The sequence below is a fragment of the Aptenodytes patagonicus genome, chromosome 1 (genome assembly GCF_965638725.1).
Source record: "Aptenodytes patagonicus chromosome 1, bAptPat1.pri.cur, whole genome shotgun sequence".
In the NCBI taxonomy this organism is placed as follows: Eukaryota; Metazoa; Chordata; class Aves; order Sphenisciformes; family Spheniscidae; genus Aptenodytes; species Aptenodytes patagonicus.
In genome coordinates, this window is record NC_134949.1 from 104,146,013 (window position 1) to 104,161,788 (window position 15,776).

At 53.0% G+C, this 15,776-nt stretch overlaps 1 protein-coding gene across 2 annotated transcripts in view; it reads left to right on the top strand.

The window, feature by feature from the left end:
- Positions 1–15,776, top strand: part of IGSF3 (immunoglobulin superfamily member 3) — a 101,045-nt gene that overhangs the window by 75,231 nt on the left and 10,038 nt on the right. For both annotated transcript variants that reach the window (XM_076351518.1, XM_076351528.1), the window contains one exon: positions 13,712–14,122. In XM_076351518.1, the coding sequence (XP_076207633.1) occupies positions 13,712–14,122 (411 nt within the window). The remainder of the gene's footprint in view (positions 1–13,711; positions 14,123–15,776) is intronic.

Genomic DNA, 15,776 nt, shown 5'->3' on the forward strand with positions numbered 1-15,776 from the left:
GCCAAAGCTGGCAGGAGACCACGCAGAGGAACGCGGGCTGAGCTTGGAGCAAGCCCCATGTGCAGGGGTGGAGATTTCTTCCCACCCACAGCCTTGTGTTTGGGGCTCCCCTTCCGCTGCAGTATCTGGCCTGCCTCTGAAACCCCGATTCTTTCATCCCCGAAAGCTCGGGCTTGCCCTGAGGGTTCTCCACCCCTTTTCCTGAGGGTTCACCACCCCTTTCCCTTCTAGAGACGTTGCCTTGCCCTTTGTGCACTTGCCCCTTTCCAGGCGGAGAAGAGCATCCTCCATGCAAGCTTTACCAGGCTGATCTGCAAGTGGTCAGGACAGATGTGTCCTTGGAGGGGACAGGTGTGGTGACTCCCTGGCACTTGCTGATCTCGGGTTTTAGGGGAAGCAGAGGTGCAGGTGGTTCCTTTTGAACCCAGGTGACTGTGAAAGCATTTGGATTCAGGCTGAGCTCTCAGCATGAGGATGCCAGCTGAGCAGTACCCCCTCACTGCTCTCTGCCCCCTTCCTCACACAGCATGGAGGGGGAACAGTGCCCAGGCTCCGGGTCCTGCCCGAGGGAGGAAGGTGGTAGATAGATGCATGTGGGTCAAGGGGAGACCCGAGGGCTGCCAGGCGGGCTCTGTTCCCAGCTCCTTCTTGGATCTTTCTTCTGCCTGCCAAGTTTTCAGGGATGGAGTGGCTGAGGTGGGAGGTGCTGTCTGGGAGCGGCGTGCGTCCGTGCGGTCTGCTGGACTGAGACAAGGGCAGCAGACGGTCTCTGGTGGCACTGTGCATGATGAGGACTCTGCTGTGATCTGGGCAGGCTAGGACGTCTGGATAGGTCTCTTGGCAAGGAGGCTTGAGCGGATTTGTGCTGGTGTATTAAATTGCCATTGTCCTCATATGCATTACCGCACTTATCTTTTCCCTGCAGCACAAGCGAGGGGGTGATTCGGCAGAGCTTTGAGAGGGCCTGGGGTCTGAGTGCTGGGGAGTCTTTCTGACAACAGCAGAATAAAAAAGCAGAGCTTTCACACAAGCAGGAGGTTGTGGCAAAGCCCCCTGAGCACCCCCTCACCCCTTTTGTACTCAGGCACAGACCTACCCATCCCGACCTGCAGGGCACCCACCTCCCCATACCTCTGTGCTCTTCCCACCCCTCCGTCCTCACGTCGTCCCTCGGCTGGTTCCTTCGTGACTAATCCTGGGGCGGGCGCACAGGGAGAAGCCGCAATCGCCTCTATAAATCTGCCCTCTTGCTGCTGGGTTTTTGACAGTAATGAACGTGGGAGGAGGGATGGGGGGGGGTGGCGGGGGATGATAACCGAGCAGACACCAGGGGTGTTGGGCTCCTTGTTGCTTTTTTGCAAGCCGGGCTATGGCAGATTGATTGGCCTGGGAGCCGTCGAGCAAACAAGGCAGTCAAGCTCTTCATTAGAGCATTAATTAGCTTCCAGGGGCTCTCCAGGGGCTGCTTCGTAAAGTTTGGTTTATTAGGAGCTGTCAAGTTGAAACCGTTGTAGAGGGGGAGGGTGGAGGCTCCTCAGCTGGCCTTGGAGAAGGGGGAGGCTTGTGCCTGAACCTTACTTTGGGTGCAGGGTGGGTGCAGAGTGCTCTGCCGCCCTCCTGCTGTCCACAAGAAACCACCACTGACAGCAGCCTGGTGGCGTTGGGGTAGCAGTGACCAGAGATTAGGAGCGGAGAGCAGAGGACCCTTACCTCTTGGTCCAAGCCCCATCCCTGGCAGCCGCAGAGAGGCTGCTCAGTATCCCGCTCGTCCTTCCCTCTGAAGACTTGGTGATGGTTGTAACTGCACAGTCTGGGGACACTGGGAGGATGAGGAGGGGATGAGGCAGAGGAGAATTGGAAAAACAGGCTGCTTTATGGCACGCTTAATGTCGGGAAAGGAGGACCGATTTTCAAACAATTACCAAGACACTTGCCTAGGATAAGGAGAGGCTTTCCCTAACAAATGAAATTCAGATATTACTGTTAATGCCTTTCTTCTGTCTCATTTCTTAGTAACATCTGCGTGCGAGGAATCCTCTCATGGATGGATGCAAAAGATGCCTTTTCTACCATGGGTGTCCAGTGGGGTACTAACCTCTCCCAGACTCTTGAATGGAGGCTCAAACAAGTGTTTTCAAGGGCCGCAAAGTGCCTACTTAAAAACCTGACACTTTTTGCTGCTGGCAGCATCCAGCAATAAAGTGAAACAAGGAAAGCTAATGAGCTGGAAACTTCCTTACAGAAGTGGTCTGGAAACTCAGGTTTGCTGTTTGCTTGATCCCAGAGTGGTTTTGCTCTGTAGAATAGCACTGCTTCCCTGCTTTACAGCTACCTGCTCCATCTGGCAAATAGTTGTACTCTTGCTTGAGTGATGAAGGAGTTCAAGGAGTGCTCAGGAGAGACAGGAGGCTGTTCATCAGCAGCCGTGACTGTGGCGCAGAGCAGTCTTCTCTCCCCTGGGTGCTCGGGGACTTGCCCCTTTCCCTTCATCACCAGTGGGGTAAAACCTGCTGTTCTGCCTCAGAGCTGCTGCTCTTTCCTATCGGCTTCCAGCACACTGAACAGACAAAATTAAAGGGTTCAGTGTTGCATGACCCAGGACTGTCCCCTTGCATATACCTGCATTATTGACCCAGCTGGAGCCCTTTTTCTTTTCCAGGTGGCATAGGTGGGTTTGCTTCCTCTACCTCGTACCCCTGGTAGTCTCCTACCCTTGCACGTTTGCCCTGGGGAGCTCTGTCCCTACACTTGCCAGATCCCCTGGGACACCTTCCCCACTTAGACTTGCTGCTGCCTCCTTGGCACAGTTACTTATCCCAGGCTAGCACCCCGGGGTGCTTTTTTTCCACACTTAGCCATCACACCCTGCTCCCAGCATCCCTGTCCCTCATCTTCTCCATGTGCCGTCACTGTCACACACACCTGAGAGCCTCCTCTTCTCACTGCCGCTGTGGTGCATAACATACCCTCTAGTGTTTGGGCACTGGTTTGTAAATACAGATTTGAGGTGGGGTTTCACCCATGGGCACGCATCCACATGAGGATGCTCTCCCTGCCCTGCTCCCAGCTGGCTGGCCTTGTCAAGCTGGCTGTGGTTTCACACTCATGGGTATCAGAGAGGTGCTCCGCCACATCACTCAGCTGGGCAAATCTGGCCCACTGCAGGTCACATGTGGGCATAAGGTTACATTGGTGTCAGCGGAGCCAAAGCAACCAGAGCAAATGCCATCTTGATCCCACAAAAACATTGCCATGTGGAAACGAGCCCATCAGTGTGAGCAGCAGGGGAGGGAGCTCGTGCTGGATGCACTGCAGCGTTCCCGACCCCCTGCTGGGGATGCTGACACTGGCCTTGCAGGGTCTGAGCTGTGTTTTACCTCCCCCTGCCTTTGGTTTCCCATTTGGGAGCAGTGATACTTGGCTCCTCTGCAGGTTTGCCCGTGAAATGTTTCTGTCAGAGCCAAGCATGTTGAGCTGACTGCAGTGTTACGTTCAGGGCTTCCTTTGGGGCTTTAGCCTGGAAAATGCACCCAAGGGCATAACCTGAGAAGTGGGATTTTAGATGTATGAAGCATCTCGGATGCATTTCACGAGGGTGAAGGGGGTGGGAATGGATCCTTGCACCTAGTTGGATCCTAACCCAGCTCAGCCTGCTCTGTGTGTGCCCATTGATCTTACTGCAGGCAGTCTTGCTTTTCAGACCCCGAACAAGACTGACGACACCAGGAGACCTGGGCTGTATTCAGAATATGCCTCTCTGTTCAAATTAACTCTCTTCAAGGTCACTTTTTTAGGAGCAATTTTTTCACTTCAATTTCAAAGCACTCTCTGCTTCTCTCTTTGATATCTCCTGAGTGGTTTTCCACTCCCATTTGCAGCATGCATATACAGAACCACGGTGTCAGCCTGTTTGCAGTCTGTGCACATGCAACTTCTTTGATGTTGTCTTGAACGCCTTCTCTCCACATACTGTAGCTTCTCATCGATTCCCTGTTTGCTCTCCTTGGATTAAAATACTCTGCAGTGAACAGTACTTAGACGTTGTCCAGCTGTAAAGCTTTGTGCATCCCTCATGTCCTTGAAGTCTTCAAAAGCAGAGTCAGCAGGGGCAGCCCTTGGGGGAGAGGGAGCACTGGTGATGAGCGGGTTTCCAGCCAGGTGTTAACCACCGTTCTCCTTCCCCGGTCCATGCATGGAACCTCAGCCCCTTGGCTGCCTCACTGGTCTCCACAAGGTGAGTGGCCTCAGGGCCAGCAGGCTCAGTGCTGCAGCAGCACAATTTTTCTCTTGCTGCATTCTCAGCCCTCCAGTCAGAGCGGTACCCAGCCCAGGTGTCCCTCCCAGCATGCCCGAGCAGCAGCTTTGCCTGTCCGTCCTTGCGAATGGGACCTGTACCATTTTTCTAGCTTCTGTATCACATGGGATGCTTCTCCTGGCATAAGAAACTAGATATTCCCCATCAGTCCTTTGCACAGACAGGCCGTGTCCTGTTTTGGTTAAACATTGGAACAGGCTGCCCAGGGAAGTGGTTGAGTCACCATCCCTGGAAGTATTTAAAAGACGTGTAGATGAGGCGGTTAGGGACATGGTTTAGTGGGCATGGTGGTGTTGGGTTGACGGTTGGACTCGATGATCTTAGAGGTCTTTTCCAACCTTAATGATTCTATGATTCTATGAGAAGGAACAGTGCTGAACAGCCAGGCAGAGATGGCCCAGCCCCAATTACTGTAAATCCCCTGCTTCTTGCCTTCACGAGCATTGGTTCGACTGATGGTCTGTGGGTGTATTCTGCTGGTGGGACACAGCTGGCTGGACACAATGGCTTTGCTCTTCAACGCGACAGTGACCTGCATAGCCAGGTGGTGCAGCAATGCCCCCGTAAAGAAAGCAACTTCCGTGAAATAAACCCAGCCATTTCTTCTCACGGTGATTTTACCTTGTGAGATTAATACCTCTGTGTCAGCAGAATAAACAAGGACAATTTTTATCTGAATGCTTTTCCAGAACCTTAGTTCATAAGAGGCTGATTATTTTGGGGTTTCTACCTGTTCTGACATTGGTCGGAGACTAAATTCCTGGGTTCACTGAACCTGCGATCTGCTTCCTTACAGCAAAATGGCAGGCTCTGGACATGCTGAACCTGTGGCTCAGGGTCTTTTATTTTAACATGTACACATAAAAGTTGGCTCCCAGGGCCATCTTACTTACTTAAATAAGACTTTGGGATGCTGTTAAAGAAAATTCCTACACTTTCCCCTGTCCATTATAACAGAGAAGCACGGAGTCCGGATAATGATGGATCTGTAGCCCATCCTGCTGTAACACTTCCTCTATCCTTAAGAAGTTCAAGAAGACAATTTCTTGAGAAACAACAGATGACTCATTTCGCTTGGTTGTTCTTCCACACAGTAGACGGATTCATCAGTTAATTTATGGAGCCAGCATTTAGGGTGCAGGTGGAGCTGATCTAGCACTTGTTTGCACAGAAGGAGGTGATCCTCATCCCTGACGCGTGCTGCTGGCTGCGTGGTCCTGTCCCATTCCTTGTGCCAGCATCGATCCCGCTGTGCGCCAGCTCAGTTTACTAAACCTGCAGAAAATTAACCCGGTGGAAAGGAATAATTAAAGGTGAGTGGAGTGAGCTAGCTCTTGGATGGATTCAGTTTGATCCTTCTCAGGGGACTTCATCTTTGCACAGAGGGCAGCACTGACAACCTGGGCTGGCAAGGCTCTTGAGGGCAGCATCCAAAAGATCTTGCCTGAGGTCTGTCTGGAGAGCTTGCTCTCTGGATGGCAAGAAAATGGCATTTCATACCACCTTCAGCATCTCATCTCTCTCTGCGTAGCAGCCAGCTTTTCAGCGGTAGCCACTGAAAATGCTCAAGTCAAATACAGTGCGTGCAAAAGTCAGCTGTGCGCTACAGGGTGCAGTTGTACTCTTAGTGTGCACCTACACAAACTTTCCCAGGTTACAGTAGTACAGTGTGCTTTGGGGCATGCGCCTGTGCTTGGAGCTCGATTTTGGACTGGGGCTGTTGAAATGGGTGACGGTCAGCGTGGATGTGCACAGCTACTTAAGTACTCAGCTCATCTTGCTGCAGCAGCAGGCTGCAAGGCTGGGGAACGTCTGCACGTGCTAGGCTACGGACTTTGAGGCAACTTGCTGAACATACTGAAATGCAGGTCACTTGGTGGTTTATTCCCGGCCTCTTTCTGTCCCTGAGAGGAGGTGGGTCACAGCCAGCTCTTAGGCTTGCTCCTGGGGCTGGGAGCACCCACCAGTCCGTGCTGCAGGAGGCATCATTTGTGACATTCGTATAAGGAACTGTAAATTTGGGAGAGAAGTGTCACGTAGCTGATTTTTAGCAAAACATGAGCAGTACATGTAGGGAGGAAGAGACCAAAGGCAGACAGGCTCAAGCCTCTCGAACCCCGGGGGAGTGAGGGTAGCATTTGGGTGGCACCTGGGGTGATGCCAAGGGGCATGGCCTGGGTGGGTGAAGGCATGCCCGCTCCTTCCCGCTCCGCACAGGGGCTCTGCGAAGGGCCATCGCACCGTCTCTCCAGTGGAGTCGGGCAGGGCAGAGCGGAGTCGGATTAACAGCCTGTCTGATTGCAAGCAGACAGTAGTGTCCCTGCGAGGGGGGAGGGGGAAAAAAGGTGACCCACATCCATCTAGACTAGCAGTCAGTCGGTTTGGTGGCTTGTCCAGAGACCAACCTTCTCTATACGAGAAAGGAGCAGCATGCAAAAACAAGGATTTAGCCTTATAAAATTAGTAGGCTAGAGAGGTTGCAAGAAGGCCTGCAAAGATAGGAGAGCTCCAGCTGCATCTCTTTATCGCTATTGCAGACAGACCTATATTCTGCTTTTGTTTGCATGTCCAACCCAGAGCAGCCCACCTGCAACCAGGACCTGAGCAGTTTGGGGACTGTAGAAAATTCTGGCATTGCTCTGAAACCAGTACTGCTGAAGGTCAAGATGGCAGGTTGGTGTTCGAAGTCAAAGCCTCAGCTCTTTTGTCTGCCCCCTTGGGAGGGGGCAGCAGCTGAGCCTTCCTCAGGAAAGGGTTAACGTTGTCTCTCTTTCCCATGGAGCTGCTCTCCCAGTAATTCAATCATGTCAGCCTGTTTGCAGGCAATAAATCATTGTTATAGGAACACTACAGTAAAGTGACAAGTTAATAATGGCAGTAATAATGGCAGGCAAAGTCTAATGCTATTTCCCTTTCTCCTGCTCCTGTTGCAGCAGCAGCCTCCCATGTTGGCTAATGCAATTTGCAACCTCGCTAATCCAGTTTCAGGAGGAATTGTGTTCTGTTAAAAGAGAATAACTGGAGTCGGGAGCTGTGCTGCCATGTTCCTGCCATCTCCGGGGAGGCTGCCCCGGCGCTGGAAGTCTTTGTTTGTACTTTGCTGTGATTTCTATGCCACGGTTAAGCCTAATGAGCAAAGTCCTCCTAGGAGCATCTCATCTTCTTCCCTTTTGCGAATGCCTCTTCTCTGAAAGGGCTCGCACATCTTTCCCTTTTGAATATTGGTTTGCTTTCAGCTAACCCAGTAAACATGAGTTACCCACCCCTCGCCATGCTGAGTCAGAAGGCTGGCGTGTACTTGCTTGACTCGCGTTGCTCCAGTTCCCCACAGTCATTAACGCGAGTGTCCTTGCAACGTGCGTGGAGGTGGAGGAGGCTCTTCAGCCCTGCTTTGTGGAAGGGAGAAGGGCTGGCAGAGGTGCTGAGCGTTAGTGCATGTCTAAGCCTGTGGCAGGGCAGTGACCTGCACATGGGTCCCTTGAATCCCAGGCAAACATCCCCAGGCAGGAATTTGGGCACCGAATGCTTTTTGGGCCCTAGCAAGGGAAATGATGAGGCACCTCAGGGTTGTGACCACAGGCTGAGGAGTCAGCTGAGTTTGTGCCAAAAGCCTGGCCAGTGCCCTTCAGGGTTGTACGCTGAGGGTGCTCGGCAGAGATGGGTTCCTTGCAGGAAGAGTCGCCTTGGGGCCATGCTCCCAGAAGTGTGTGTCTCCTGATCGGCCTGCTAAACCCCGTGTGTGCTGTTAAACCATGTCTTGGTTCGGGTTGGGTTGGCCTCATTTCTGCTCCCCCCCCCCAGTGAAATCCTGATGGAGGCTTTTAAAAGTAGGACATTCCCCAGGAAAACTTTTTGCAACACTTCATCAGTTCTCTCCAGGCGAGAGCATCTTCTGGAGGAGCTCTCCTCAGAGGGCAGCAGCCTCCAAAGTGGGACACAACCTCCCCGCTACTGTGACGGGGCTCCCTGGGGACTCTGTGAGCTGGTGGTGGCCATCCTCCTGCCCACTCCTTCTGAGCCATGGCCACTGGCTCCTGCGGAGCTGGCTCCTTCCCCAGACAGTGGCCCCCTCCTCCTTCATTGCAGGGCAGCACGCTGGGGTTTTGTATGGGGCTTTTTTGGGGGGAGGCTATCTTCAGCTGCAATTAAACATCACCATTCCCAGGACTTGGTAATAGTGGCTCCCAGGTGGGAATTGAACTCCTGCTGTTGTATTTTCTTTCTGCCTACAAGGGAAGATGATGTAAGGAATCTGAGACAGAGCATCTTTTTATCACAGCATTTTTAGGTACAGATTGCAAAGTGCTTTGGTAAAGGTAAGTGTTGTAACCCCTGCTTGATGATTAGCAAACAGAGGGGAGGGAGCCAAGTGGCTTCACCATGGCAGCGAGTCAGCAGAAAAGCTGTGAATCACATCACTGCCTCTGTCCTCCTCCTCTGATGACTGCTTTCCCTTCCCCCCAAATATTTGTATAACTGTGCTTACCACATACCCAGCTTGAGGAGACCGATTGCCTGCCTGACGGTGGGTAGAAAACCCCTACCATATACATAAGCTTGGAGAGCACCTAGTCATGTCGTAGCCTGCTGTGGTTGTAAGGTGTGTCTGACCTGGTCCCCCAGCCCAGAGGTGCAAGCTTTGAGGACCAGAGGCTGCCGCAGGTATCCTGAGACAATGTGTGTCCATGCAAATGAGTGGGGACGTTTTCCTCAGCCTGGGATTTAGTGCAAAGGGACTGTGATGCTGGAGGACGGTCTGTGAAGTGAGGAGCTTAGCAAGTGTATGGACTTGCTGTGGACACCTGGCGTCTTTCCCAGCCTCTCCACCCTAAGAGGCATGTTATGTCCCCCATGTCCTGGCCGGGCTTCAGTGTGCAGCATCAGGCGTTGAACCTCCCAGAGCTCCTCCAGTAGATGCGGCGGGATGCCCTCAGCAGTGCGGGAGAGCGTGTCTCCATGCCATCGGAGAGCTGATGTCTTCTGTCCCGGCGCTGCCTGCAGGGCCCCTGCCCGAGCACCACTGCGGAGTTCAATGCCTGCACACATTCTTCACACAGGTTGCATGGCTTCACAGGGGCTGGGAGACCAGGTTAGCTTAAAAAAAATATGAGGGTTGTAACCATGACTTGTTGCCAGTGTAAATTGAAAGCCTTAATAGTGTATGTAGGGCCAATTACAGTACATCAAGGTATGATATCCTCTTTACTGGCACCCTCCAGGGAACCAGGAGACATTGTGGCAACAGGATTATGGTTTGCAGATGATATGCATGATAACTTCACCTAGACACATGCACCTGTTTCCCTCACTAAGCAGATGTTCGGGAGGCTGTTAAGAGAACATCAGCCTCTTGACAGCACAGCAGAAAATGCCATGTAACCATGCCTGTTCACATCGCTGCGCCCACCGCCTCCGCTGCTTGACAGAGGGCTGGAGCACCGAAACCCCAGCCCCTGGGGCAGACTGGATCAATTCAGCATTTGAAAGCCGAGCCCTTTCCTGGCTCTCTGCCCAGGCAAATCCCCAAGCCAGGAAAGGGAGTTTCCCCCATGTCAGGAGGGCGAGGTTTGGCTGGCTCAGTGCCTGGGGTGTCAGTCTTCTTGCAATCTCACTCATGCACAAGCGGCTACAATCATTTCCGTGTCATGCAGGCATCCTTAAACATGACCTGGCAAGCTGCACGGGGCATAGCGAGACCCGGTTTGCACTGGAGTAGACTTACCACCAGGATGGAAAGAGATGGACTCCCTGGCGTTGTATTGTACTATTACCATTACCATCACCCTGGACCCCTAACTTCAGGATTTTTTGTTTGTTTTAAATCATTGTTCCTGAGTGCAAGATGACCCTTTTGGATTAGTTTGCGTATCTGTGAATGGTGGCTGGTGGTTCTCCCTCCTCTCTTCCTGTGGGAGAGCAGAAGTGCAAGCAGCCCCACAAAGCTTCCCGTGTCTTAACCAGAGTGCGGGCAGAGGATCTCTGCCCTGCATAAGCAAGCAAACCAGCCTGCAGCCCAAAGGTGAAGCTGCCCCAAGGTAACCTGTGTGCCACAGTGTTTCCAACTCAGCAGTTTTCAGCCTGTGGTCTGTAAAAGCTGTGAATTATTTCTATAGGATCTGAAAAAGGTAATGAAGAAAAGGTAGGTGCGCATTTACTATGCAGGAGCCAGTGCCTGGACGGGGAAGCATTTGGTGTTCAGAGATTGGAAAAAGACTGAGACTGTCCTCTCTAATTCTGTGGGAGAGAAACAAAACCTGCACTTTCATCTTCCGTGGTGTGTCTCCGTTAGGAAAATAAGTCATTTTAGATGAGAAGTGCATTGGCAGGGGTGTCATTATATATCACCGATACCTCTAATCTAGATGAAACCGCACATGGTGTTACAAACCTGTGTGAGCATGTGCAGTCTATCAAAGGGAAGACCTGTAATTCCCTGCCAGGGCCTGCTGCTCCCACTGGTATCAGCAGTAGAAGCGATCATCTCATTAAGATTTGGGGGACTCTGTGCACACGTGGGCAAATTCCTGAATGCTGGCTGCAGCGGCTGCCAGAGAGGGCTTGGAGGGCTGGGGTGTGCATGTGGAATTTAAGATCTTATTTTTGCTGGAGTTAATAAGATTTCTTCCCCATCACCCTCACCCCCACAAAAGAAGACATCTTCCCAAGTGTCAAATGGAAGCAGGAAGAGCTGCACGGAGGCCATCCAAGAGCCCTTGGATGACCTCAGGGGCCCATGCTGTTTGTACACAGTGAGAATTGCTGTGATTATGGTCCAGGAACAAGCCCTCACTGCTTCAGTGAAATACATCTGTCACGTGCGAGGTGCAGGTTGGTTGCCCCAAACACCAGGCTTAGAAATACTCCGTGCACATCCTCCTCATTTTCATCTCCTGAGGTGCTGCGATGTGGGAAGAGCACTGGGAGGGATGCTTCATCTCAGCAGCTCTGGTCTGTGCATACCCTGGCTCGCTCTGTGTGTGTATGTGTTGATATTGAGCAACCCGCCACACGCAGCATGTGTATATACTGCATTTTAATAGATATAGGGCTACTGACTTAACATACATAGTTGCTATAGTAACAGAGGTTTCCTTAGTAACGGTTGCAGAAAATAATCCAGTACCAATTAAAAACAAACTGTTTGGAAAGGGGGCTGGGGGAGAAAGGAAACTGCTGAGAATCACCTTCCCCTTCACTGGTTCATTTCCCAGGGACTCGGAAGATTGACTAATGCTTGAAATAACCTTTCTTAACCAACAGTGAGCCAAAACGGTGGGATGAGTGTGGGTGGGGTGGCTAAGGCTTCCGTCCTGAAGTGAAACAAAGGGAAAGGAGTGTGTCTGGGGTACGGCAGAAATACAACAGGGTGATGCTAAATCTCTCCATTAGGTTGAAGTCCCCAGGGAGGAAAATCAAGGGACTATTTCCCTCCTTCCCTTCCTCCACTGTCTGCGTGCCATACCCGTAACACAGCTATTGAGTCTTTATTAGCATACTGATTAAAGCCACGGGCAATCCAGGCTCCAGGGGAACATCTAATGCATTACCAGGATGCCTATCTCAGATGCTGTGTTAGAGCAGAAAGTGTCGCTGTGGTGGGAGTTCCTCCCTCCCATTTGATGTTGTTTGCCTGTACCCTTGGCCCCATCACTCATCACTTGCGCTGACAGGCATCTGAGACCCTGGGGCCCAAGGGAAGCTGGAAGCAAAGCATGATGCAAAGCGAAGAGCCCGTGCCTTGGTGAGAGAGAGGAGACAACATTGCTTCCTCGCAAACACAGGATGCGTGGGACGGGTTTCCAGGGTGTGGATGGGCACAGCTCCCCTGGCAGCTTTCAGTTGTTCGTGCCTGTGGTGCCACACTTCTGTCATGCCACTCGTGCTTGGGGCGCTCGCTAGGTTTCTTTCGTTAAGAGATTTACTGGGTGTCAGCAGAATCCCTTCACGCAGCAGCAAGGCAGCATGTCCCCTTTCAGAGGAGAGCTGCCATGCGAGGCAGCGGGAGAGGTTGGGATGGGCTGGGTTGGAGCAGGACTGGGGGTACCCCACCTTCTGCCCCTCGGCCGTTGAAGACCCACCGGTTGTCAGGACACCCTTTATAAGCCATGCCTGAGCAGCGGTGCTGGCCATCGCAGGGTGCACCGGGAAGGGGCTCTGCTTGGAGGGGTGCTGAGGGGACCTGCTGCCTGCTGAACCCCCTCGCATGCTGTCCCCATTCCTGGGAACCTCCCCCGCCTTTTCCTGACTATGCTCCGATGTCCTGGGTAATGTGTTGTGCTTCACACTCAGCCTAGGGCTCATCCCTTTGGGCTGTCAGATCTGGGCATCCTGTGTCCTCGCGTTGGAGAGGAGGTGCTGGTCGTGCAGGAGAGGCGAAGGAGGGGAGATGGTGGCAGAGCTGCTGGGAGGAGTGGTGTGTCTGGCTGGGAGCTGCTCCTCTCCTTGGGTCTGTAGCCAGCAGGGCTCCAGGGCATGCCAAGCACAAGTGTCACAGGAGGGCCCTTCGTGTCCTCCCCTGCAGACAGAAATGCCCCGGGTCAAGGCTCGGGTGACAGGCAGAGCCTGAGCACATGCAGTGGAGGCTTTATCTCCTGCTCCTTCAGGGAGAGAGGAATTGGAAACTGGTGTGTCTCTCTCCTTGCAGGGACAAGAACTAATGACACCACCATGTCATCCTCGACGCTGTGTGACCACTTAGCTACCCACGTGGGAACTGCAGTTGCACTTGGGAAGCTGAGGGAGGTGACATGCCTGTGGCTTGTCCCGGGCTGTGCGGTCCATGGTGGACCTGGAGCCAGATCTGGCTGCTGGAGCAGAGCTTGCTCCCTGCTGATCCTTTCCAGTCTGGTGCTCTTTCTGTTTTTTCAGTTGTGCCTGTGTTTGCTCCCCTAGCTATTGCGTGTCTGTGGGTTATGTGTCACTGAGATGGCTCAGTAGTGACATGTGACAGCAGTAGTCTCGTTTAATTCACTTTTCCTGGAAATGGTTTCCTCTGGAACTGGTCAACAGCTCATTGCCCTGAGGTGCAAGTCGTATGATTTCACCACGAAAAAAAACACTGAGTTTGGGTGTAGTCTTCTTGCTAGGTTTGGTGCCTTAGACCACAGTGAATTAGAAAGGGAATCTTTTAAAGGACAAACTGTGAAAAAGCAGCCTCTATCTGAGGGACACAGTGGGAGGATCCAGGAGTAGAGCGGGGGCTGAAAGAAGAGAGAAGATTTGGTAGGAGGACATCTAAACACCTTTGTCTTAAAGGGCCAGTGCAAGTGGGACCCAGGCAAGAGCAGCCATGCCTGCAGTTGGGGGAGGGCTCTCTGGTCCTCCCCAAAGCAGGTGAGTTTCTTTTCTGTGTTAATGACCCACCTCTCCTCATCCTTCTCCGTTCCTCCCTCGCAGTGACCAAGCTGCAGGTGAGCAAGTCGAAGCGGAGCATCACTCTGGTGGAGAACCGGCCCATCCCTCTCAACTGCTCAGTGAAATCCCAGACCAGCCCTGACTCGCACTTCGCCGTGCTGTGGTACGTCCACAAGCCCTCTGACGCTGATGGCAAGCTCATCCTGAAGACCACCCACAGCTCGGCCTTTGAGTACGGCACCTATGCGGAGGAGGAGGGGCTGCGGGGCCGGCTGCAGTTCGAGCGCTCGGCGTCAGGGGGGCTCTTCAGCCTGACAGTGCAGCGGGCGGAGGTCCGAGACAGCGGCAGCTACTACTGCCACGTGGAGGAGTGGCTGCTCAGCCCCAACCACGCCTGGTACAAGCTGGCAGAGGAGGTGTCGGGGCGGACGGAGGTCACCGTCAAGCAGCCAGGTACCATGTGCCGCGCCGGTGGGGTCCTCTTGGCATTGGCTCTTGTGCACCGCTCGTGAGCTTGCCGAGCTTTTCTGGGGCAACAGGGATCCTCTGCTTTTCTTTCCACTACAGCCTTGTCACCCCCTCCTTGCAGCCTCATGTCTGCATGTCTCTGCATGAAGAGGGACGTTTTACCCCTTTGATGTGACCCTCCTCCATTTAGGCTGGGTTGTCGTGCATTTCAGTGTCCCCACATGAAGGTTGTTCGTCCCCCATGATCTAGAGGGCCACTGTATCCAGCCAGGTTTCTTTATTCTCAAGAGCATCATGTAGCAAGAGTGTCGACTAGCGACCTACTGAGAGAGAACTGGTGTGTTGCCTGCCTGGGAAAGCATTTTTATGTTTTGCACACAGTTTAATTTTAGTCTGTGCTTGTATTCTGGCAGGCACAGGGAGTCTTGTCTCTTTTCCCTCTGCGCTGTGCACATGAGATGCGAGTAACGAGTTTAATGAGGTGGGGAGCTGGCTGCCAGGAAAGGAGAAATCTGCTCTGCTGGTGGTTTCCGTGGCAGCAGACATGACTGGTAAAAGTGGACTGATGGAGGAGCTAAAGACATCCCCCACGAGCTGGGGACAGAGCCCTCATTTTGTGCAAAGGGGGCAGGCAGGGAGGCAAGCACTATCTCTGAGAGCAGCCTGGACCCCACGTGCTGCTGAGGCAGAGCACTGGTACTTCACGAGGAAGCCTGCTTTGTCCCCGCTTGCTCCAGGTGTCTGTTTCTGGAGGATAAAATCCCTCAGGCAGGAGGGACGTACCTGGCTAGCAGGGCTGGACTAGGATGCTTAATGCGTTTTCTCTGTCTGGATTTGGCTGGCTAGACACAAGCTCTGTGGATAAGGGTGCGAGAGGGATATCGAGTATGGTCCTCAGCGCAGCTTTGCCTGGTCACGCAGGGAGTGCAGCAGGCTAGAGCGTGCCGCTCACTGCCGGTCCCAGCTCCTCGTTTCTGTCTGCGAGGTCCTGAGATGGCTGTGGGGCGGTCAGGGAGGGGGGAGCTGTGATCTGCCCCCTCCTTTGCATCGCCCACCTCTCTCTGGGAAGTACTGTGCCCGTCACTTGCTGCAGCGGCCGTACCAGGGAAGTCCAGACTGTGCCCCTGGAAAGAAGTCGCGAAGGAGTTAGGAGTGTACGACACGTCATTTCACATCAAAAAGCTGATTGCAGTCACCGCCCCATATTAATGAAATTGTGGAGCAAAAACCAGGGACATTCCCAAGGCAGCAAAACACTGTGTGTGACTTTGCCCTCATGACACTTCCCGTTTTGCAGTGGTGGTTCCCTATAATCAGCCATCCGTTCTCCGCCTTGCTTTTTTCCCCTTTTCCCACAGCAGGAGGGCTTACTGGTTGGGGTGTGACCAGGCTACTGCCCTGCCCCAGGAGGAGGAGAAAAGATTGAGGTGTGACCTCCCTTCACAAGGTGTCTGTGCACTTAGGACCCCCTAGGTCCTACTGGGAGATTGTGGGTTTCCAGTTCCCTGTGCTGAATGGGGCGTTGTTGGTGGCTAGCCTGAGATTTTCAGAAGACCCTAAAAAACACAGGTCCTATTTTCTTTTCCTCCTCTTCCCCCCCCCCCCCTAGTTTTTTTCCCTTCCTTTCCTCATTTCTTTC